The sequence below is a fragment of the Lissotriton vulgaris genome, chromosome 11 (assembly GCF_964263255.1).
Source record: "Lissotriton vulgaris chromosome 11, aLisVul1.2, whole genome shotgun sequence".
Lineage (NCBI taxonomy): Eukaryota > Metazoa > Chordata > Amphibia > Caudata > Salamandridae > Lissotriton > Lissotriton vulgaris.
In genome coordinates this window covers 52,310,332-52,336,140 of record NC_141699.1, presented here as the reverse complement: position 1 = coordinate 52,336,140, position 25,809 = coordinate 52,310,332, and the positions used below count along the sequence as shown (strand labels likewise).

The window sequence follows — 25,809 nt, the reverse complement described above, 5'->3', positions numbered from 1 at the left end:
ATTAATATATGTGATAAAGAGAGGAGAAATAAATGCACAGACCCTGCATGCACGAGCACGGAGCAAACAACAGGAGCTTAATTCAGTCTCTTGGCTATCACTACCGAACAAATCAAGCACATTGAAATCCGCCTGGATAATGCTGGGGTCTTCATAGGAGTCTCGGCGGTGTGTATGTGTGTTATTCCTCTCAGTGCTTGCTTTTGTAAACATCACAACACTCTAAATAAAGATTTGTAATGTAATTCCGAATATGAATTGTATCAAATATGCTGATCTCTCCGTCCATGCTTTTACATTCTATGTCTTAGTATTGTGAAAAGCAAATATTTATTTTCTAGACCCTTCTTTTTCATTCTCTCTCTACTTTTCTCTCTCATTCTCTCTGCAATATTTATTTTTCTTTCAATCTCTTATTCTCTCTCTGTCTTTTTGTTTCTCTCTCCCTCTCTCTCCATTCTTTGCTCCACTTCCCCTTCTTTCTCTCTCTTTCTTTACTGTTACTATCTCTTCTGCTACCCCCTCTCTTTTTCTATTTTGCCCTCTTTCTTTCCATCCTGCCCTCTCATTTTCTTCCTGTTCTCTCCTTCATTCTCACTCTTGCTTTCTCCCTCTTTTTCTATCACTAATTCTCTTTCTTTCTCTCCCTCTCCCCTCCCTCTTTTTCCCTTTAAATTGTTATCTCTCACTCTCTATTTCACTCTTTGGGTTCTGCCACCCTCTCTTGTTCGCTCTCTAATATCTTTCTGTCTCTTGGCCTTTCTCTCACCTTCAGTATCTACTGTTCTCACTACCTCTCTTGTGTTCTGTGATTCCCTTTCTTCCTCTCTCTCTTGATTCATCTATATCTTTCTATCTTCCCTGTCCTCTCTTTCTTCCCCCTCCCCTACCTTCTTTCTCTTATTGTCTCTCGTTCTCTCTCGTTCTCTTTTTCTTACTCACTCTCCCTTTATGTCATTCTTTCTCTGCCCCTCTTAGTCTTACACTCTGTTGCACATCTCTCTCCAGCTCTCCCTTTTTGTCTCTCTCACCCTTTCTCTATCCGTCAGGCTCTGTTTAACTTTATCTGTCTCTTCCATCCTCTCTTTCTCTCATCCTGTCTCCCTGTGATTGGGTGAAATTGAGAAGAAGACACTGTACTGGGAGATGTACATAATACATACCCTTATGGTTTGAAATGTAAGTAAACTTTTCATTTTTCTCTGTATCTTTGCAGCTGATACAGATGTTGTTCGCCTCTCTAATGCTGCGGATCCTTGTGCTGGGGTTGTGCTGGTTACTATAGATGGCAATGAAGGAACAATTTGTGACTTGTATTGGGATATGAACGATGCCGCTGTGGTCTGCAGACAGCTGGGGTGTGGAGTGCCAATCTCAGCCCCTGGAGGGTCTGTCTTTGGAGCCATCCGAAACACCTTTCCTATAATATACAATGTGGGCTGCAGAGGAGATGAGTCCAGTGTGTTAAAGTGTTCCTACAGCTCCAAACCACCAGCATCTTGTAAGCAAAGAAGGGATGCATCGGTACACTGCACAGGTAAGAAACACTTCAGATCATATCAGGTAATTTTGACAAATCGGACATTTAGTCGGAATGTGGGTGGAATTCTATGGTAGTAAATTGTGACAAACCAGGCAGCTTCCTGGTGCTTCTTTCTTCTTCCTTTCTTGTATAGTGATGATTTGTGACATTTGTGTTTCTTGGGTGTGTGCTACACAAACTCTTCACTCCCTCTCACTTCGAGAATTCTAACCTGGAAGAGAGGATTTCAGTTATGGCAATACAAATCCGGCTCTCACAGCTTTTGTTCTTCCATTTTGTGTCTTCATTGAACATGGCTTTTTACAAAAAACTGATTTGCAGAATTCAGATTTTGCAGAATAGACCATAATTACCACTGTTGAGGGGGGTATTAAATTGAAACTGCCAGAGACAGTGGCCAGTTTTATCCCAGCTTTTGTCAGTCTCCTGGGCTTCTCCCAGTCATCCATGCCTCTGTGTATCATCTCTACTCCCCTCTCATTGGAGCTGATGAAGGAGTTATATCAACACTGAGGGATCCAGGTCTGAATTTTGTTACCACCTCCCTTCCCTCTCCCTCCTTCCACCTCCAGTCATATCTTTATGGTATATCGTCTTTAACTAATGCTTGATCAACTGATAGAAATGCTATCTCTATTGAAGAACTTATTCAGGATCTTAACCTGAATATATTATCTAACACCAAAATCTGGATAATTGTACATCAGACCTTTGCAAAGACCTTTCACCAAAGGACTACTCAATGTGTCAAGATCACAGTTCTGACGAGAATGGAGGGGGTCTTACCTTTATAATGAAAAACTCTTTGAACAAATATGAATGTATTTCCATCTGCAGAGCCACATTTGAAGTAAGTAACAATGGGGGATTATTCTTTGGAGTGGGCAGTCTCCTACCACAAGGAATAATATCACTACCTCTCCGAGTAAAAACCAAAGCCACAAAACTAAACTGAGCTCAACCCCTTTGTAGCATTTGTACCGAGAATGAAGCTCAATTTAGCGCAATGTACACAGTATGTATGCAGTATCAAAACAATAATATAGTCAAAACAAAGAATAAAATGTCCAAACTTAATGTGAAAAATAGAGTAGATGTTAGTAAAAAGAATGTCATCATAACAACAGTAATCTAATACGGTCAACCATAGAAATAAGTCTAGTACACCAGAGCGTACACACACACGATCAGACACAACAAGGATATAATGCATTTCTAATTAGGAGCATGAAATATCCATCATGTTTGTGACAGAATAACTCATCCACCAAATTCAAAATTAGGATCTTAGGGGCTCATTAGGATGGTGGGTGGAGGCAAAAAAATGACCTTTTCCGCACTCCACTCGTGGTCCTCGCGTCCGTCATATTACGATGGCCAAACATAGCCCATTTCCATCTGCTACGCAGTTATGTGAACTGCCCAATTTTTGCACCCGCCACCGTGCAGAGGGTGCCAATCGAGACACAACGCCGTGCGGAATGACGTCCCGTCCGCCGTACAAATCACAATACCTCAAACAGCCCATCACACCGCAGCGGAGAATCCACCCACCCAGAGACGGCAGAAGCACAACAGCAGAGTATGAAACCAAACTCCCGGTCCCCTCCACCTTGTCCTGACCGCAATGGATCCAGCTCTTCAAGCCTTTCCGCTGCTGTACCTCATCCACTACCAGCAAATAATGCACCGTCGCGGACAACGATGCAGGAACACTAATACACAACTCAGCACACAGCCACAACACACAACTGCTGTGCTAACATACAGTTCCTGTCCACATCAGACACTCTGGTGGGGATAGGAATATATCCCCCATTGTACCCACACATTACCTACCTGCCAGAAACTTACCCCTCCACATCCGTGTCATCCATCAAATGCAAATTCACTGCAATGTCCCGGTCACGTCACCCCAGCGGTGAAGACGTGAAAAAACCTTCACGCAATGTAGTAGGCAGGGCATGTGCCATGCATGGGCAGTCAGCTAAGATTCACCGGGCTCCACATTGACCCTTCCCACACCATGCTTCCTACACCCAGTTGAGAGCATGCTGTCTGCTCCTCCTGTGCACCCCTGCACAAAAAATCTGCCAAGTGTTGCCAGACCTCCCATTTCACACATCAAAGGACAAGTGAGATTAACTAGTAAGGTAGGGTTGAAGATGGACACCCTGCACAGAAGCTCGGCAGCTGGACAGCCCTCCTCCTCACCCCAACCTTCCACTCATGGGAAGCAAACTGAGCATAAATACCAAATGAAGACTCACACTGCATATTAACATCCACTGAAGTGTTCGCACTGCCTGTCAAGTCACTCACAAACACCCAACTGACACACAGCCTCATACTCACGCCATAGTCCAGCACAAATGGAGGACAATGAATGGGCCTGCCAAAAGTGAAGTGGACAGATCTGGAAAACCATGGAGCAAACCACATAGCATCTGTACATCACATGCAAGAAAAGAAACATATCACACCACCCTCAGGCCATCAAATCAGACATTGGTTGTATAGTGAGTGACATTAAATCAAAGTGACCTCTGTGCAACAACTCAGGGAGACAGCAAGGCAAGACATGCATAGGCACAGGGATGATAGGAAGTGTCTGAAATCAAACAGTGAGAACACACATCTGTGACAACTTACTTGACATGTGTATGTCATCAGTATAACACACATGGACCATTGTCACACTTCCTGACTGTCAAACACAAGTAGGACCTTCACAGATACCCATTCTCTACCCACCTCACACCTGCAACACTCAACACCTGTGAGAAACACACATAATGGTCAAAATGATGTCCTGTGAGTTCAATGAAAACCAATCACATTCCCTGTGGGGCATCCACAAACATCACACTCACACTCAAGAATGCCTGAACCAATTCTGAAAATAGCCAAACACAAAGCTCACAAATACCATACACAGGAGTCCAACAAGCCCACACAAGTGTGGCCAAACAGTAGAAAAGCAATGTGACCCTAGGCAGAACAGGAGTACAGAAAATTGCCACTCAGAGCCAATGCCCAGACACTAAACCTCAACACAAAGAAGAAGAGCATCCTCAGAAATCAATCATGAACACTAACTGGGATCAACGGGACAATCAGCTAACACAGACAGATACACCACACCACTTATGAAGTGAACAAGGGGCCATAATGTACCACAACCATACACAAGCACAATCCTGACAAATGACAGGTCAAAAATAGGAAGACAAACCACCAATGTTTACTCAAAACAAGCCTTGTAACAAGAATCCACCTTGCTGCATGTGACAGATACACAATTAATGCACACTACACCTGTAACACACATTTGAATGTATCACACATCAACAACTACTCACACTACGTCATGCAAATAGAACATCAAGCACACATAGCATCTGTCAGTAGAAAGAGCGAACACAGGCCAACCACTGCATACATCCACAACAAAAACACAACAGATGCAAATACCAATCCATCACATTGCAAACTCAGCTGGATATCAGGGAGATGCACAACAAGCAGTTACAGGGCAACACACACTGACAACACTGCATGCACACCAAGCAGTGTGTGCACACCCTCCAAATAATTAGCACACACATCTGAGTACCACACCATGAACTCCCACAGCACAAATCATCAAAGCACACAGAGAACATTACACTCTGGAAGGGTAGGAGTACCTCAGCAAACACACATACAGTTTACCCAACACCCACAAATGTACAACTAAAGGAACCCCAGGGGCAAACAACCAGACTAGAGGACTGTGCTGCCCAAACATATGCACTGCGCATGAGCAACCATGACAGCAAATCAGTAGAAGAAAATTCCACATAACTAATTGGGAAACTGTCCTGAGTGGCACATTTGTCCTGTACACAGTTCAGCATCACAAAGCATAGTGTCATACTACAAAGTGGTATGGAGGCTTACACACTGGCAAGCCATGGGGGGGGGGGACATGAGATTGAAGTAGTGTGTATGTCAATAGTAGACAGGTGAGGAGGGTACAGTACACAAACAAATAGAGGAGTCACTCACAATGAGTATGCATCAGAAGCACCTATAGGGGATGGCATGACTCTACATACCACCTACCATACTGGAGACAAAAATATGTCAAGTGACAGCAATGCATGAGAAAACTCTGAAATAATGTCAGTGTGGCTGAGCAAGTCTGCACAGTGAGCACAAACAGAAACAAGACACATGACTGACCAACAAAACACAACACATACTTGGCAATCACACACTCTGCATAGTCACAACTGGCAGCAACAACAAGTAGGTGTCCCCCAGAGGTGCAAGGACCCACCAACACACTGCACAGTGCCCAACCTACCAACTGCTACATGTGCCCACAATCTGAAGCATATAGCAGACAATTTAAACAAACAGGCATACATTACATGGATCACACATGTGTGCAGTTGGCATTGCAGGTGCACACACACATCAACACTGCTCTCAATGACAGCCCATTCACACGGTATGACCACTCAAGTTCACATATCCTAATTAGAGGTGGGCGAAATTTGCGTAATCGTGTTACTCAAATCTCCGCAAAGCAGTAAAAACTCGTGAACAAGCAGAAATTCAACAAACGCGCGGAATTGCTTGTTGGCGATGCTTTTTTACTGTTCGCAATCGCTGTTTGCGTGCTCGGGGGGAAATATCTCGCGAACATGCATTTGAGAACGTGAACAAGCAAAAAATTTCGCAAAGTCGGGGAATGCAGAATTTTGCGACAATTTCTCGTTCTCCGCAGGACGCAACATTACCCAAATTCCGCAAGCGGAATAGAATTTACCGCCCAGGCCTAATACTAATATACCCATATGACTAGGAAGACAGGCCTACACGAGATGACCACACATAATCACTGCTGTATACACATCAAGAAAGATCAAACAGATATGATGGACCCAGGCCACCACGCAAGAAATCCCGTTGATAGAAGTCACCTCTGTTGTGGTATTGCGCCATAACATGACATGTGTACAATTTAGCAAACATGATTAAATGATGATTAGGATACCAGTAGATCATCACAAACAACCATCATTGCACCCTCAAGCCTCAGAGTCAAGAATAACTAGAGTGCCTGTCAGCTCTGGTAAACTCTGAACAAGTAAAACAATCAATTGACAATGTTAAAGTGGCATACAGATCATTTGTGACATGCAACCATACCTATACAGAAAACATTTTATTTAGCAAGGACACAGACAAAGCAGACAACAGGAGTAACTGTCTTTACTACATATCACCCAGATAGGCATCGCAAGTAGAAAACAGCAAGGCCAGTGGCCAGTCCATAGTACAAAGTATGTACATGTGTGCATGAGATCCTGCACAAGGGATGGGTAATCACCACAGCTCTAGGGATACAAATGGGCAGTCCAGGCACCACTGTGGAAGAGATGGGTTTGGGAGGGGGACTTCGCCTCTGACTTGGCTGTCAGTTGAACTGGGCGATTGTCGGGGACCGTTGGAGGATTGGACCTGGGGGAGAGAAGAACAGCTGAGGTAGAGTCATCAGTGGCCTTGGGAGGCAGAGACATGCTGCCATGAGACAGAGTGTCTGAGGGTGAATGGGGAAGGCTGCTTCTCCACTTCTTAGGGATTTGATAGGACTGGATGGGAAGCAGGTTGTTTTTTGGAGACAAGAGGACGATTTTAGTTTTTTAGGGTTAAGTTTAAGCTGGTTGAAATGGAACCAGGATTGCATCTTAATCAGGGTGTCATTGAGGTGTAAGATATCAGAACATGATTTAATCTTGCAGTTGATTTGGGTGTAAAGGTGGTAGTTGATTCCCAATTGCTTAAGAATGAGGGTAAGCGGCTCCATGAAGAGGTTGAACAAAGAGGGGGAAAGTATAGATCGTTGGGGCACACCGAGGGAGACAGGTCTAGGTGTAGAGAGGCATTCAAAACATTTTATTTGTTGGGATCTTTGTTGGACAAAGGAATAAAACCACTTAAGGACTGAACCATTAAGGCCAAAACGGTCTTTGGGAGTGCTAAGAAGGGCAGAGTGATTGACAGTATTGAACGCAGCAGAGAGGTCAAGGAGGATGAGAAGGGAGGACCGTCCTGGCTTGCCCAGAAGCGGTCGGCCCCCACGCTCCCTGACTCATCTGGGTATCGTTGCGCCATTGTGCTCTGATTAATTTGTGCATCGCTCCTATTGATCCTGCTCACTGCCGCTTTTGATTGTTTGATTGTCTAAGTTTCACTGTGATTGACTGAATTGTTTGCGCTGTATTGTTGACTGCTGCCTTCATTCAACTGCGCTGCTGCCTTTGGTCAACTACATTGCCCGCATTGCTTTTGTAATTTTCCTGTGCCTGATTGTGCCCATGCCACTGCCCCTAGCGTAGCGATATTGCAGACTGTGCCCCAATCTTGCCTAGTTTCGCTTTTCCTTCTGCTGCCATTTAGTTGTTTGTTTGCCTCCCAGCCCATCCCTCCACCCTGCTCCCGCCTCCCAGCTGCTCCTCCCTCGCCCCCCTCCACTATCCACATATGACAGCCGCATATGCGCGCAGCAGTCACGCGCAGCGGACGCGCCCCATGCGCGCCGAAGGTAAGCCCATCTACGCCCGTCCGCTCCTGGACCGCGCCCAGCGCAAGACCCCCTGGCCCCCGCAAAATCCACTCCACCCGCATAACATACGATTCCGCTACCCTCTCAGCACTCAACTGCGGCCGTCTCCCAGACTGCTACCAAGCCGTCCCAGGACACAACCATGGACCCTTCACCTGCTACTCCTGCAAGTTCGACTGCATCAGGACCCACACCAAATCCACAGACTCCAAACAGAGCTCCGACACTAACCACCTGAAGTGCATCTTACTCAACACCCGCTCGGTCCACAGACACGCCATTGAACTTTGGAACCTACTTTACACCACATCGCCGGGCGTCGCATTTCTTACAGAAACCTGGATGAACGCTTCATCAGCGCCCAACATCGCATAGCCATCCCGGACGGCTACAAGATCATCAGAAAGGATTGCATCAACCAAACAGGAGGAGGAATCGCCATCGTCCATAAGAACACCATCCGCATCAAGACCAGTTCCGATGACAACCTCACAACTGCCGAACACCTTCACTTCCAGATTCACACCGACCCTAAGACCACACTCAGAGGCACCCTCATCTATGGACCACCCGGACCCCGCACACAATTCAGCGAAGACATCACTGACTTCATCAGCCCTCACGCCCTCCCCTCCGAGGACTACATCCTACTGGGAGACCTCAACTTCCACCTAGAAAAGAACAACAACAGCAACACCACCACCCTTTTGGACAACCTCACCAATCTTGGACTCAAACAACTTGTTGACACCCCCACCCACTGTGCCGGGCACACTCTCGACCCAATCTTCACTTCCAGCAAGCACATCTCCTTTAATCACACCACAGCTCTCCATTGGACGGACCACAGCTGCATTCACTTCAACTACAAAAAGACTACGACCCACAACCACCCACAACCAATTCCCCGGAGAAACTGGAATAAAATTACCACCAACCAGCTCTTCACATCGCTTCACCAAAACCCCCCTGCAAAATCATCAGACCCAAACCAAGCAGCCACCAACCTCACACAATGGATCACCCACAGCGATGACGAAATAGCACCCTTGAAAAACCATTGAATCAAGCAAGGCAGCAAAAAAAACCCTGGTTTAATGATGACCTTAAGAAATCCAAGAAGATCTGTTGCACCCTCGAGAAAGCCTGGCGAAAAAACTCAACCACTAACAACCTGACCACCTTCAAGAACGCCACCTGCAAACACCACCAACTGATATGATCCACCAAGAAATCAGCATTCAAGGATCGACTCGACAACAACGCCACAACAGCAAAGAACTATTCAACATTGTCAAAGAGTTTACCAACCCCACCGCCGGCACCAACGACATCACTCCACTCAGGATCGCCAACCGACCCATGTCCCCACCACATTTTCAACAAAGCAGACTCCATTATCGCACCCCATCTCCAAGACGTCATCAACTGCTCCCTCAACTCCACCACCTTCCCGGAAAGCTGGAAACTCGCCACCTTCCTCGAATCCAACAAATCCCTCGACCCTTCACAGTCTGACTTCCGAGCCAAACATAGCACCGAGACCGCCCTCATTGCAGCAACAGACGACATTCGAACTCTACTGGACAACGGAGAAACTTCTGCCCTCATCCTACTCGACCTCTCCGCAGCCTTCAACACAGTCTGTCATAACACCCTAATACAGCGCCTCAGCAACGTCGGAATACAAGGAAAAGCAATGGACTGGATAATCTAGTTCCTCGCCGGAAGAACCCAGAGAGTCCGCCTCCCCCTTTTAGATCAGAGGCCACCGATGACATCTGCGGCGTACCCCAAGGATCTTCACTCAGTCCCACCTTCTTCAACGTATACATGAGTCCCCTCGCATCCATTGCGCGCCAACACAACCTCAACATTATCTCCTACGCAGACGACACTCAGCTGATCCTATCCCTCACAAAAGACCCAAACACCGCCAAAACCAACCTACACGAAGGGATGAAAGAAGTAGCCGAGTGGATGAAGAATAGCCGTTTAAAACTAAACTCTGACAAACCGGAAGTCCTCATCTTAGGATCATCCCCCTCCAACTTGGACGACTCATGGTGGCCACTGGCCCTGGGAACCGCACCCATACCAACGGACCACGCACGTAACCTGGGCTTCATCCTGGACTCCTCCCTCTCGATGACCAGACAAGTCAACGCTGTCTCATCATCATGCTTCAACATCCTACGTATGCTCAACAAAATCTTCCGTTGGATCCCCACCGAAACAAAAAAGACGGTCACCCATGCACTAGTCACAAGCCGACTAGACTACGGAAACACCCTTTACACCGGAACCACAGCCAAACTACAGAAAAACCTCCAACGCATCTAAAATGCCTCATCCAGACTCATCCTAGACATCCCCCGCCAAGCTCACATTTCCGGTCACCTGAAAGAACTCCACTGGCTCCCCGTCAACAAGAGAATAACGTTCTGCCTCCTCACCCACGCACACAAAGCCCTCTACGACCTAGGACCCGAATACTTCAACACGCGCCTGTCGTTCTACACCCCCACCCGCCAACTTCGATCGTCCAATCAAGCCCTCGCCGCAATTCCACGCATCCAAAGATCCACCATGGGAGGAAGATCCTTCTCCTACTTAGCGGCCAAGTCCTGGAATATCCTCCCCACCCACTTCCGCCTCACACAGAACCACCTCTCCTTCAGAAAACAACTAAAAACTTGAATATTTGAGTAAAGCTCCCCCCTCCCTCAAGCGCCTTGAGACCCTCTGGGTGAGTAGTGCGCTATACAAATTTAAACTTGACTTGACTTGACTTGACAAGGGATTGGTGGATGTCACCAATATGTTAATCATGGCTGTTTCAGTACTGCAGCCCTTTCTAAAGTCTGATTGAAGTGGGTCCAACAGATTAAAAGAGGAGATATGTTTGTCCAGCTGAAGCAGGACACATTCATTGATTGATTATGTTAATTATGAAAGTCATTTTTTTTTAAATGTGGATGTCGGTTGGGGGTTGTAAATTGTGTGATGTTACAGGAAATAAAAAAGTACATTTATATAATAATGAATGTTTTTGATTGTAAATAATTTCTAATTAAAAATATGCATGTTTGAAAAATATTTTTTATTTTATTTAATATAATATTTTTAGGTATTTGCCATATGCATTTAACATAATAATATTGTTTTAAACAATTGTAATATTAAAGATATTTGAAATTTATTTTTAAATATATTAATGTATGTTCTTATTTATTTAGTATTTTAAATAATTGTGTTGTTAGTATTTAGTTTTATTAACTTTTTAACTGAATGGTATATTAATTGTTACACCTTTGCAATCCAACACTTTCCCTACTTTTGCATCAAGGGAGTGGGAATAGTCAGTTTTACCCCTCTGCTATTTAACGTTTTCCCTCTGCTATTTAACGTTTTCCCTATTGTTGAGCCTACTGCAGTGGGAACAGTACGTTTTACCACTATGGTATCCAAAACTTTCCCTTCTGTTGCACTAACTGGAGTGGAAATAGTAAGTTTTACCCCTCCGCTATCCAAAACTTTCCCTACTGTTGCACTCACTCCGCTATCCAACACTTTCCTTACTGTTGCACTTACTGGAGTGGGAATAGTAATTTTTACCCCTCCGCTATCAAGTACATACCCTACTGTTGCACTCAGTGCAGTAGGAATAGTTAATTTTACCCCTCTGTTGTCCAACACTTTCCCTATTGTTGCACTCGCTATAGTTGGAATAGTAATTTTTATCCCTCAGCTATCCAACACTTTCCTTACTGTTACACTCATCGGAGTGGGAATGACAATTTTTGCCTCTTCGCTACCCAACACTTATCCTACGGTTGCATTCACTGGAGTGGGAAAGTAATTTGTGCCCCTCTGCATTCCAACACTTTCCCTACTGTTGCTCTACCTGTGGCAATAGCAAATGTTACCCCCCCCTATCCAACTCTTTCCCTACTGTTACACTCACTGGAGTGGAAATAGTTAATGTTACCCCTCTGCTGTCAAAAACTATCCCTGCAGTTGTACTCACTGGAGTGGGAATAGTAATTTTTACCCCTCCGCTAACTAGGATTTTCACTGTTTTTGCACTCATTGGAGTAGAAATAGTAACTTTTACCCCTTTGCCATCCATCACTTTCCCTACTTTTGCACTCACTGGAGTGGGAATAGTAATTTTTACCCCTCTGCTGCCCAACACTTTCCCTACTGTTGCACTTGCTGTAGATTGAATAGTAATTTTTACTCCTCCGCTATCCAACACTTTCCCTAATGTTGCACTCACTGGAGTTGGAATACTAATTTTTACCCCTCCGCTAACCAAGATTTTCCAGTTTTTGCACTCATTGGAGTGGAAATAGTAATTTTTACCCCTTTGCCATCCATCACTTTTCCTACTTTTGCACTCACTGGAGTAGGAATAGTCATTTTTACCCCCCTGCTGCCCAACACTTTCCCTACTGTTGCACTCGCTGTAGATTGGATAGTAATTTTTACTCCTCCGCTATCTAACACTTTCCCTACTGTTGCACTCCTCGGAGTGGGAATGAAAATTTTTGCCTCTTTGCTATCCAACACTTATCCTGCGGTTGAATTCACTGGAGTGGGAAAAGTCATTTTTGCCCCTCTTCTATCCAACACTTTCTTTACTGCTGCTCTACTTGGAGTGGCAATAGTAAATATTACCCCTCCGCTGTCCAACACTTTCCCTCCTGTTGCAGTCACTGGAGTTGGAATGGTAATTTTTGCCCCTCCGCTATCAAGCATTTTCCCTACGGTGGCACTCACTTGAGTGGGAAGATTAAGTGTTACCCCTGCGTTATCCAAAATGTTCCCTACTGTTGCACTCACTGGAGTGGCTATAGTAAATGTTACCCCTCCGCTATCCAACACTTTCTCTACTATTGCACCCACTGCAGTTGGAATACTAATTTTTACCCCCTCCGCTATCAAGCATTTTCCCTACGGTTCCACTCACTTGAGTGGGAAGAGTAAGAGATATTGCAGGGGCGTTATCCAAAATGTTCTCGACTGTTGCACTCACTGGAGTGGCCATAGTACATTTTCCCCCTCCACTATCCAACATTTTCCCTTCTGTTGCACCCACTGGAGTTCAAATACTAATTTTGACCCCCTGCTATCCAAGAGTTTCCCTGTTTTTGCACTCATTGGAGAGGAAATAGTAATTTTTACCCCTTCACTATCCAGCACTTTCCCCATTGTTGCACTCTTTAGAGTGGGAATAGTAAAATTTGCCCCAGGCTATATAACAATTTCCCTACAGTTGTTCTCACTGGAGAGGGAATAGTAATGTTTACCCCTCCGCTATCCAACACATTTCCTACTGTTGCACTGATTGTATTCTGAAATTAAAGCTTTTTTTTATAATGCAATGTTTTTATTTATTATAGATTTCAGTTTTTTATATCTTTTTAACTTTTAACATAATTTAAAGATAATAGTTTTGTACTTACCTGTTTAAGTATAGGAGGCGATATTTTTGTTCTCTGTATTTTTTACTCAATATTTTTAACATCAACAATTTTTATATCGATGTTGTGTCAGTCAACCATTGGAATCATACTACCAAGAAGGAATCCACATCTGGCAAATCTTTGCGTATTCCGTGGGCAGAGCAGAGTTCTCCGCCCACTGCTACTGTTAAGTCAACATGGCATTTAAAACCCTTTGACAATCCTTAACCTACTGTTCTGCCACATATATCTCATTCCTAAGATAGTCTTTAGGATACGCTCCTATGTAGAGCAAAGCTAACACATGTAGTTAGAAGTTTCGGTGAGCTAAATACTCACTTACAAAACAGTATGCTTAGTTATACATTCAGTCTTTCATTCTGATTTGAATCTTATATAAGCAATTACAAAAGGAGAAATTCACAAGTACATACTCTCAGAATGAGTCAGGAGCTCTAACAATTTCCTCACATGCATAGACATAACTCTTATGTATGTAGTACTAATGGTGGTGGGTGGCACATTCACTTCAATAATCCAATAGTTTCTAACACATCCCACAAGCAATCCATGCCCCCCCCTGCAACCATGTTTATAGAACCCGTACATTGGCTAACAGAGCCAGTAATGTAGTAACAAACTTCCTAACATATGAAAACAGACCCTCACACACCAATGTAAACACTCATTCAGATATCTAGCAAATAACTAACAATACCTAGTCACCCATCTATGAAAACAGCTGATTAATCATGGCTCAGGCCTGATACATTTCAACCTCTACATGTAGTTCTACTCCTAGTCCAACTAGAGATAAAGGGCTAGATGTACGACCAGCAAAATTGCGCCTCGCAAATTTCCGAGGTGCAATTTGCCATGTACAACAGTGTGTTTAACAATGTTTTTTGCGATTCCTAATGGGGTCGTAAATTTTGAGGCTCATTACTATTAATGAACCTCTCGTAATTTGCGAGCCCATTGGGAATGACAAGCCCTCCCTCAGCAGACCACCATGTCTGAAACTGCATTTAAAGGAAAACATGATGCATTTAAAAAAAAAGTGAAAAGTTTTTCTTTTCTTTTTAAGGGCCGGTAGTGGTCCCTGAGACCACTGCTGACCCTTAATAAATATTTTTAGAGAAAGTCTCAAAGTGGAAGCCTTCCAAATTGTGATTGCATTATCACCATCTTGAATTTGCGAGTGTTTTTCACCTCAATTGAGGTTACAAAACATTCACACATTGATTTGCGGATGCAATTAGGAAGGAATCGCCCTTCCCAATTGCGACTTGAAGTTCCTAAATAGCGAGTTGCAAATAATTTCAGGGTCCTGCATCTAGCCCTTAAAACCTTTTCCTGAGTTTTCTACCACTTATATCTAACCCTAATGTAAGCTGCAGCTAGCCAATTTGACACACACAAATGTGCTTAAAACCTAATAGAAACAGAAACCACCATGCACCAATAAATAAAATTACCTCCAGATACAAAATGAGACACTCAAACTATCAAGTGAATCATAATGAAATATAGTCCTTTAAACAAGTCTCAAGCCTGATACAAAAGAGGATGTATAACAGTTCTACTGCTAGGCCAACTTGGTATTTAAAACTCTTTCATAATGTTTACCCTGCTGTTACACTATTGAAAAATCACCCATAACGTTGCCTGGAGGTAGGGCCAGCAGTACCCTCCTATGTGCATAAAAGCTAACACATGTAGGTAGAGGTTAATCTATCAGAAGATCCTTCAACCACCAAAGCCAGCTTTTACAGATGTCTGATGAACACCATGGTTAGACCTGACATCATTGGTATGAGTCTCCCTTCCATTTTTGACAGATTGCCTCCTTTGTTTTTGATATGTTTTGCGGGTTTTATGCTTTGGGCACTGTGCCACTGCTAATCAGTGCCACCGTGCATGTGCTCCCCATGTTAAATTGATGTACTAATTGGTTATTCCATGATTGGGTCATTTGATTTACTGTCAGTCCCTAGTACAGTGCACCATGGGTGCCAAGGCTTGTAGGTCAAATGCTGCTGGTGTGCTTGCAGCACTGGTTGTGCCACCCCCAGAAGCAGCTTGTAAAATATGTCTCAGGCCTGCCATTGCAAGGCCTGTGTGCAGTCTATCACTGCCATGTCGACTTGGCCAAGTGCACCCACTTGCCAGTCCCTAAAACATCCCTTTGCTTCATGTTAGACACCCCTATGGTAGGCCCAAGGGCACAGTGCATTGTACGTATAAGGTAGGACATGATCTGATGTGTGTAGCATGTCCTAATAGTGAATTACAGCCATTTTTGTTGCTCACTATTGAAGGCTACCTGTTCTCCATAGGCTACAATGGGCAGTTAGATCATTACATTCTTATAATCCAAACTGACTCTGGGAACACAATGGAAATTTGAATTTAGTATGCCCGAACTCAGAATTATAAAATACATCTTTTAGTAAAGTTGGTTTTAATATTCTGTGTTTGAAAATATCACTTTTATAAAGTAGGTATTTTCTTGCCTAACAGTCCATGCCTGTCTCCGCTAGGTTGTGTATTCTTTGTCTGGGTTTGTGAGTGACAGGCCTGGGGGATTCCAGGAGACAGGCTGGGGCAGCCCAGTGGTGAATAGGGAGTTCTGCATCTAGATGGGAGGGACAAGTTGAACCTGGGACCTGAACAGGGCTTGGCCTTCCCTCTACAATGCTGGCTTCACCCCCTGTGGCTTGTCTGATGTATCTGCCCTGCACTGTGAAAGGAGAGAAGGAATCTTGTCAACAAAGTGCTCCAGAGCTGTATCTTTTATCCCATGTGCTGGCTCAACCTCCTGTGGGGAGACTGCTGTCTCTGCCCTTCACAGTGAAAGGAAGAAGAGAGTCATGTAAACAAAGTGTGCAGGAACTGGTTTGGACTAGGTAGAGGCCCATCTGCCTTCAGAGGACAGCAGATTTTGGGGTATAAATATTGGGAGCCTAATCCCAAGAAATCAGATCACTTCTGGAACAAGAAACCTTTCTGCCAAGGAGAAGAACCAAGGAAGCTGCAGGAGTTTGGACTGCCCCTCTGCCAGTGTCCTGTTTGCTGGGATGGCCTGCAGTGGTTGCTTCATTGCCAAGGGAAAGGAGAAGGATCTTTTTAAGGACTTTCATCATATTCCAAATATTTTCCAAGGGCTTGAACTGTGCTTGCCTCCTGATGAAGTCTCAGGGACAAAAGACTTCACCTCCAGCTCTCTCCTGAATTTCCTTACTGGGACTACTGACTCCAGCCACTTGCATGCCGCTGGGAGCTGGAAGCGCGACACATCGAGAAGAAGTATGTCACCGCCGCAGCTGAAATCGTCAGAGAAGCGAGCCTTTGCTGCTTCTCCCTGGAAGCGTGTGTTCATCGAAGCTGCCTGCTGTCGCATAACCAGAGAAGCATGACGCCATCGTGAGAGTCGCCATCGCATCACGGGAGAAGCATGTTGCAGGGCTTGTCGTGGCTCCAAAGTACAGAGTCGTCGCAAGGCTGCCAGGTAGTCATTGCATCGTCATCTCATCGCCGCATCAAGGGCGCCATCTTCTCGCATCATGACCGGATTGTCGCATCGCATCAAGGTGCCATCTTGCACACCACAACGGGCCCGCAGGCTGAGAATCTACGCATCACCTCTGCATCGGTAAGGATCACGACGCATCCCCTACTCTGCGCAAGCATTGAGGCACAATGCATCATCTCCCCCAGATCACGGAACCAACGCATCTCCCCTTTTGCAAACCTTTTGTTTACTTTGGGTTAAGCATCCAGGTATTTTATTGAGAACTTTGTAGCATTTGCCATCAACTTGAACTAAGCAACTTTAATCATCTTTAAGTCAACTTTAAGTATAGTATTGTGGATTTTGACGTGTGTGGTCTTGTGTTAAGTCTATATAAAGAATACTTATTTTTATAAAACCTGTGTTGTGTCCATCTGTAGTGTTTTCACTGTATTACTGTGTATATTCACAAATGCTTAACTGATTGCCTCTGAGATAAGCCTGTATGCTTGTGCCAAGTTACCAAGGGGGTGAGCAGGGGTTATTTAGGAGTGTAATCCCCTTATCCTGATTACAGTTAAGGGTCCCTTTTTGGACAAAGGTGCATACCATTGCCAACTAGAGACCCCCAGATCTAACAATCACCAACTGTATAAAAACAAGTGTTTCGACCTAAACATGGACTCATTTGAAGTTCTCATCTTTTGGAAGAATACCTGCGGAAGAATACCCTGCCATGGAATGACACATGATCGCCTGCTGAACACAATTAGTAATACTAAGACAGGGGTACAGGGTAAGACACTTGACTGCACTCTATCCACTCTATCCTGGTCTAGTTGTATTTGTGGGTGCCAGAAACCTGAAGCCACATACCCCTAAGCTTCCAAAGTCAATGCCCTAAGGCATTGTATACAATTCAACACAATGGTTCAGCACACCATACAGTATGTAGTAACAATATTGATCAAATTAATGATATCAGTAAGCCATGGAGTTTTCTTTCTTGTTTTTATTCCAAATCTTCACACAAAAGTGGCTACTAGTGTGTGAAGATTTGGAATAAAAACAAGAAGGAAAACTCCATGGCTTACTGATATCATTAATTTGATCAATATTGTTACTACATACTGTATGGTGTGCTGAACCATGGCCTGCTGAATACAATCATCTTCTGCCCCAACAGACCACGCCCCCAACCTTGGTCTAATTTTAGACAGCAAGCTACCATGAACAAGCAGGTAAACATATGCACTGACGCAACTGTTATGTATGTACCACTAACACACGTAGTGACATACTCAAATAAATACCCCCGAATGACTAAGACACCCTATGCGCAATCCATCCTACTTCTTACCCATACACAAACGGAGTGAACTAAGAAACTTTTGTGCCTATATAAAAACATCTACACATGCAAACTGACACATTTATCAAAATATTTAGAAACAGTCTGAAAAGTACCAAATGAACTGACACTCCCACTCCGACCTGACCTGGTCAGTGCCGATCGCTCCTCAGGCCCTATCGCTGCCACTGCCCTCCGGAGATAAGTGCTGAGGCTGCATTGATCTGATATTGTGGCTGCATTGTTTTAATTACTTCGTCCTCTGTGCCCCTGCCAATACTGGTGCGCCTGCTTATTGTGCTTATTTACTGAGGCTGCATTGATCTGGTATCGTGGCTGCATTGTTTTAATCTCATCGTCCTCCGCGCCCCTGCCGATACTGTTGTGCCTGCTTATTGTGCTTATTTACTTTTGTGTACATCGCCGCTGCTCCCCCGCGGCCCCACCCCCGCTCCCTCCAGCATCACCGATCCCCTCCTCCCCACTCGCCACCCGCTCCCGCCTCCCAGCTGCTCCTCCCTCGCTCTGCCCCCTCCACGCTCCACTTATGGCAGAGAGGCAAACGCGCAGCATCCATGCGCAGCGGACGGGCCCCTTGCGCGCTGAAGGCGCGCCAAAGGTAAGACCGTCTTCGCCCGTCCGTGCCTGGACCGCGCCCAGCGCCAGACCCCCTGGCCCCCGCAAAGCCCACTCCACCAGCCTAACGTACAACGCCGCAACCCTCTCTGCACTCAACACCGGCTGTCTCCCCGACTGCCACTAAGCCGCCCCAGGACGCACCCATGGACCATTCACCTGCCAATCCTGCAAGTTCGGCTGCATCAAAACCCAAACTACATCCACAAACGCCAAACAGAGCTGCAACAACAACCACCTGAAGTGCATCCTGCTCAACACCCGTTCGGTCCACAGACACGCCATTGAACTATGGAACCTACTGGAAAACACTACGCCGGATGACGCCTTTCTTACAGAAACCTGGATGAACGCCTCATCAGCGCCCGCCATAGCCATCCCAGACGGCTACGAGATCATCTGAAAGGACCGCATCAACCAGACAGGAGGAGGCATCGCCATCATCCACAAAAACACCATCCACATCACGATCAACTCCGATGACACCCTCACTACTGCCGAACACCTCCACTTCCAGATACACACCGACCCCAAGACGACACTTAGAGGCACCCTCATCTACAGACCACCAGGACCCCGCACACAATTCAGCGAAAACATCACTGACTTCATCAGCCCACACGCCCTCCCCTCCGAGGACTACATTCTCCTAGGGGACCTCAACTTCCGCCTGGAAAAGAACAACGACAGCAACACCACCACCCTTCTGGACAACCTCGCCAATCTCGGACTCAAACAACTGGTAAACACCCCCAGCCAATATGCCGGACACACACTCGACCCAATCTTCTCCTCTAGCAAGCACGTCTCTTTCAATCACGTCACAGGACTCCACTGGACGGACCACAGCTGCGTCCACTTCAACTTCAGAAAGACCACGAACCACCACCACCCACAACAAGTCCCCTGTAGAAACTGGAACAAACTTACGACCGACCAGCTCACCACATCGCTAAACCAAAACCCTCCCGCCAAATCCTCGGGCCCAAATCAAGCAGCCATCAATCTCACAAAATGGATCACCCACTGCGCTGATGAATTAGCACCCTTGAAAAAGCACCACAACAAGCCAGGTAACAAAAAAGCCTCCTGGTTCAATGACGACCTCAAGAACTCCAAAAAGAACTGCTGCACCCTCGAGAAAGCCTGGCGAAGAAACCCAACCACAGACAACATGACCGCCCTCAAGGACGCCACCCGCAAACACCATCAACTGATCTGATCCACCAAGAAATCAGCATTCAAGGATTGACTCGACAACAACGCCCAAAACAGCAAGGAACTCTTCAGCATCGTCAAAGAGCTCACCAATCCCAGCGCCGGCCCAACGACATCACTCCCTCTCAAGACCTCTGTGAATCTCTAGCCTCGTTCTTCCACATAAAAGTCGCTGACATACATAACAGCTTTGGCAACCAGTCCACCCCCCTTAACACCGAACTGAAGCACCCCACCACCACCCTTTGCGCCTGGAACATGATCAGCACCGAAGACACCACCCGCTTGATGAACTCCATTCACTCCGGATCACCAACCGACCCCTGCCCCCACCACATCTTCAACAAGGCCGACTCTACCATCGCACCCCATCGCCGGGATATCATCAACTGCTCCCTCAACACCGCTACCTTCCTGGAAAGCTAGAAACATGCCGAACTCAGTGCCCTCCTGAAGAAACCTACAGCAGACCCCACTGAACTTAAGAACTACCGCCCCATCTCGCTCCTCCCTTTCCCTGCCAAAGTCATAGAGAAGGCAGTCAACAGTCAGCTCGCCGCCTTCCTCGAATCAAACGGCTCCCTCGACCCCTGACAGTCCGGCTTCTGAGCCAAACACAGCACTGAGACCGCCCTCATCGCAGCCACAGAAGACATCCGAACACTACTCGACAACGGGGAAACAGCCGCCCTCATCCTCCTGGACCTCTCCGCAGCGTTTGACACGGTCTGCCATAGCACCCTTATACAATGCCTCAGCAACGTCGGGATAAAAGGAAAAGCATTGGATTGGATCATATCGTTCCTCGCCAGAAGAACACAGAGAGTCCGCCTCCCCCCTTTCAGATCAGAGGCCACCGAAGTCATCTGCGGAGTACCACAAGGATCATCGCTCAGCCCCACCCTCTTCAACGTCTACATGAGCCCCCTTGCATCCATCGCACGCCAACACAACCTCAACATCATCTCCTACGCTGACGACACACAGCTGATCCTCTCCCTCACCAAAGACCCAAACACCGCAAAACCAACCTACACGAAGGGATGAAAGACGTAGCCGAGTGGATGAAGAACAGCCGCTTAAAACTGAATTCAGACAAGACGGGTCATCCCCCTCCGCATGGGATGACTCATGGTGGCCATCGGCCTAAGGCAGGGGGCCCAAACCAATGGACCATGCTCGCAACCTGGGATTCATTCTAGACTCCTCTCTCTCGATGACCAGACAAGTCAACGCCATCTCATCATCATGCTTTAACATCTTACGCATGCTCAAAAAGATCTTCCGATGGATCCCCACCGAAACAAGAAAGACGGTCACCCAAGCACTTGTCACAAGCCGTCTGGACTATGGAAACACCCTCTATGCCGGAACCACAGCCAAATTACAGAAAAAACTCCAACGCATTCAGAACGCCTCCGCCAGACTCATCCTAGACATACCCCGCCACAATCACATATCCGGTCACCTGAGAGACTTTCATTGGCTCCCCGTCAACAAGAGAATAACATTCCACCTCCTCACCCACGCACACAAAGACCTAGGACCCGAATACCTCAACATGAGCCTGACCTTCTACACCTCCACCCGCCAACTACGATCTTCCAATCAAGCCCTTGCCGCGATTCCACGCATCCGAAGAACCACCATGGGAGGAAGATCTTTCTCCTAATTAGCAGCCAAAACCTGGAACTCTCTCCCCACCCACCTTGGCCTTACACAGAACCACCTCTCATTCAGAAAACAACTCAAAACTTGGCTATTTGATAAGTAACGACCCCCCCCCCCCTCAAGCGCCTTGAGACCCTCCGGGTGAGTAGTGCGCTATACAAATCTTGACTTGACTTGACTTGATGACACAATCAATTCCACCCCTTACACATGAATTACCAAAGCGAAACACTCACAAACAAATACAATTATCAAGATATGTAGTGAAGAAATAACACTACCAAGTAAAACATCCAGAGAAGTAGACCTTTCCACATGCTTCAGGCCTAGTGCACTTACCCTTGTGCATGTAGATCCACAGCTAAGTCGACTCGGTATTTAAAACTAATTCATATGTGTTAACCTGCCATCTAACCACTTTAAGTCACCTCTAAAGTAGCCTGAACCTATGTAATATAGTAAACAAATATATATAAAATGAAACATATATTTAGAAGTTTCAGTGTAGTGAATGCAGTTACATGCATATTTACTCATTTATGCATCCTGTTTTCCACCCTAGTTTGAATTTCATATACACACAGCAAAGGGAGACTCACTAACACACCCAAAAGCCTATCAAATGCTGCCCGTTACATTTGCATTTACAGAGTGATACATTCAAAAAGAGAGCCAGCGATATACCATACAACTTTCTTACACATCCACTAAATGACCTCCTCAAACACTGTCACTCACATACACAAACTAACTCTTATGCATTTGGCACTAATGAAGGCAATGGCACACTCACTTGAGTAACCCAATAGTAACACACCCAAGAAGCAATCATGCCACTCCTAACATATACATTTACAGAGCCATACACTTACAAAGGGAGCCACCAATATACCAATACACATTCCTAAATATAGAAACAGACCCCTACATAGGGACTGAGATACTCATTCATATATCTAGTAAAAAATTATACTAACTAACCCCATGCAGAGAAGTATCCCTTTTTACAAGTTTCAGACCTGATATCATTCTTTAATCGGTTCTACTGCTAGGCCTTTGCAATAATTTAGTGGCTCTTCTCCCACATATAAGGCATCCCTAAATAAGACAGTAGCTACCCCATAAGGCAAAGTCCTATGTGTTTAAAGTGTAATTTAGTATATAGATAGAATGTAAAATGTTCTCCTTTCTGTATAAAACCTACAATATCCAGTTAGTAACTTCAATTACCTACATCTACTCTTTCAGGGACAAATGCTCAGTTATACATGCATTCCTGCATAGTACATCACTTATGACATTGTCATCTCAAAATACATATTTAATGACATCACTAATGACATTGTCCATAGAGCCATTCACAAACCTACTCACACCCATATACAACCTGTTGCACACCAAGTTACACACCAACACAATCACTCACATACTAATTGACAGATACATACAACTGCGTATAAATGTTGTTACTCATCCATAGACCAACTTATGCACCCACTCACTCACTCAGACCACCAGTCACACAATCAGTTACTCACCCATATAGTTAATCATGCAACCAGTCAGTCACAAAAATAGTCACACACACAGTCATGTACTCACACATACAGGTACTGACACACCCATTCACTCACCCATGCAGCCTCTCAAAACACCTACTCACTCACTCATTCAATCATTCACACATTTGCTTACATTCCCACATAACTAATAACATACCCATTCACACTTCTATGCAAGTTTTCACATATCTACTCACTCGCCTATACACCCATTTGACATAGTCTCCAGTACAACCATTCACAAACCAACTCACTTAACCAAACTTTCACTTGAACACTTAGTATTTACATGTTCCCTGGCCTTTTGAGGGCCTCTTGAGGACATGAGGACTAAAGTGGACTTATTTCCCGAAGCAGCAGTGTGCCAGGAGGCATGTTTGCAGAGTGGTGGGGAAAGAGGGTTTGGCCTCCGACCACCTCTCTGCAATTCAGTGGTGTGGGTCATACTGAATGTAAAAGGGGGGCGAGTTGGACCCCAAGGAACCTCAAGAGCCATTGGGACTTCATCTCCCAACTAGTAGAACATAAGAAGGCACATTTCCATAGTGTTTAGAGAAAGGGGCATGGCGTCTACCAGGTCTTAGCAATCATGCTGTGTAGGTCTTACTGGAGGTAGCAAGAGGTATGGTTGGCCCCCAACTACCCCACCGTCAATAAGTCCCAAACAGCTGGGTTGCTAAGAGGTCTTTGCAGGCCACATCCCCTTTCTCCACCACTCTACAAATGTGGCTAATGGAACACTACTGGTTGAGTCGTGAAGTCCACTTACCTGCTAAGAGACCTTGGGGGCCAAAGAGCCATTCTTATACCTCCTGTAAGTCCTAAACAGCAGGATTCTTGATAGTTGGTCAGAGGCCCAGACCCTTTTCTACACCTCTCTGCAAATACGACTACCAGTTAAAAAACCCTAGAAATTCTTTGAAAAAAACAAAGATCACACGGGCTCTATAGTTAACAAATAGTATTTAAAAAACTTAGAAACTCACTGAAAAAACTAAGGTTACAGGGACATTATAGTAAGGGTTGGATTTGTCTCACACAAAACCAGTAAAATTCAGTGGTTATAGTTAGCAGAGCTAACTTAACTATAACTTGCACCTCGCAATTCTCTGCTTATGACCTCACATATTACATCACTCCTTACCTGGTCAGTGACATCACCTATGCAATCTCAAATTACATAACTGATGACATCATCTATGGAATAACTAATGCACAATCTCACACCTCAATATAACCTTTTATACACGCACTCCAAATTCCACACTAGCATTCTCAAAACCATTTACACACTTATACAAGTACTTACACACATACTCAGTGATCCATAGGTCTACACACACCTATTCTCAGTACCCAGACAGCCACTCATAAACTGTCAGTCACTTATTGAGCTACTCACTCACCTATTGAGTCAATCACACAGCCATTTGCTCACCTATAAGGTTAAAACCACTCCCACGTACTTATTCATACAGATACTAATACATATTCACTCACCCATGTAGCCCCCCACCCATGCACTCACTAACCTATACAAACACTATCACAATCCCTCAGCCACACATATATTTACTCATATACTCCAACACTCATATATACTGCCTTTCACGTATCCAGTTATTGACCCATATACCACCGACACAGCCATTCCTTCACTGACACATCCATACATACACTCAGTCAACCAGACAGCCCGTCACAGATGCAAACACTAACCCATACAGCCACTCACCCACCCACCCACTCACTCATCCATAGTACAGACACACACATCCTCACCCACCTACATAGGCACTCATTCAGGTACTCAGACAACCAATCAATCACCCATACAACCACTCTCGTAACCACTCACCAACCCATTCAGCCACTTAGACACCAACTTGCAGACTGATACAGACATTCACACAACCTATTCACTCACTCATACATTTACTGAGATACCTAATCATTCATATTTAGTCAGTCACACAACCACTGAATCATCAATATAGGCACTTATACTCACCATTACACCTGGTTATACATATTCAACACATAACGCTGAGGAAAAATAAATGTTATGGTCAAGTTGTGTTCCCTAGCGTGTACCCCACCGTCTCCATGTACGAGTTAAAGTGCATGTAACTTCCCTCCTGTACCAGCTATGAAGACGCAAATACATTTGCGTCCAACGTTAACATGTCCTCTTTCAGACCCACCCTGAATGGGTTGAATGGTC

At 45.3% G+C, this 25,809-nt stretch overlaps 1 protein-coding gene across 1 annotated transcript in view; it reads left to right on the top strand.

Annotated features, from left to right (window-relative positions):
• Positions 1-25,809, top strand: part of LOC147678942 (CD5 antigen-like) — a 192,307-nt gene that overhangs the window by 15,522 nt on the left and 150,976 nt on the right. The window contains exon 3 of the mRNA XM_086942441.1: positions 1,185-1,537. Coding sequence (XP_086798567.1) covers positions 1,185-1,537 — 353 coding nt within the window. The remainder of the gene's footprint in view (positions 1-1,184; positions 1,538-25,809) is intronic.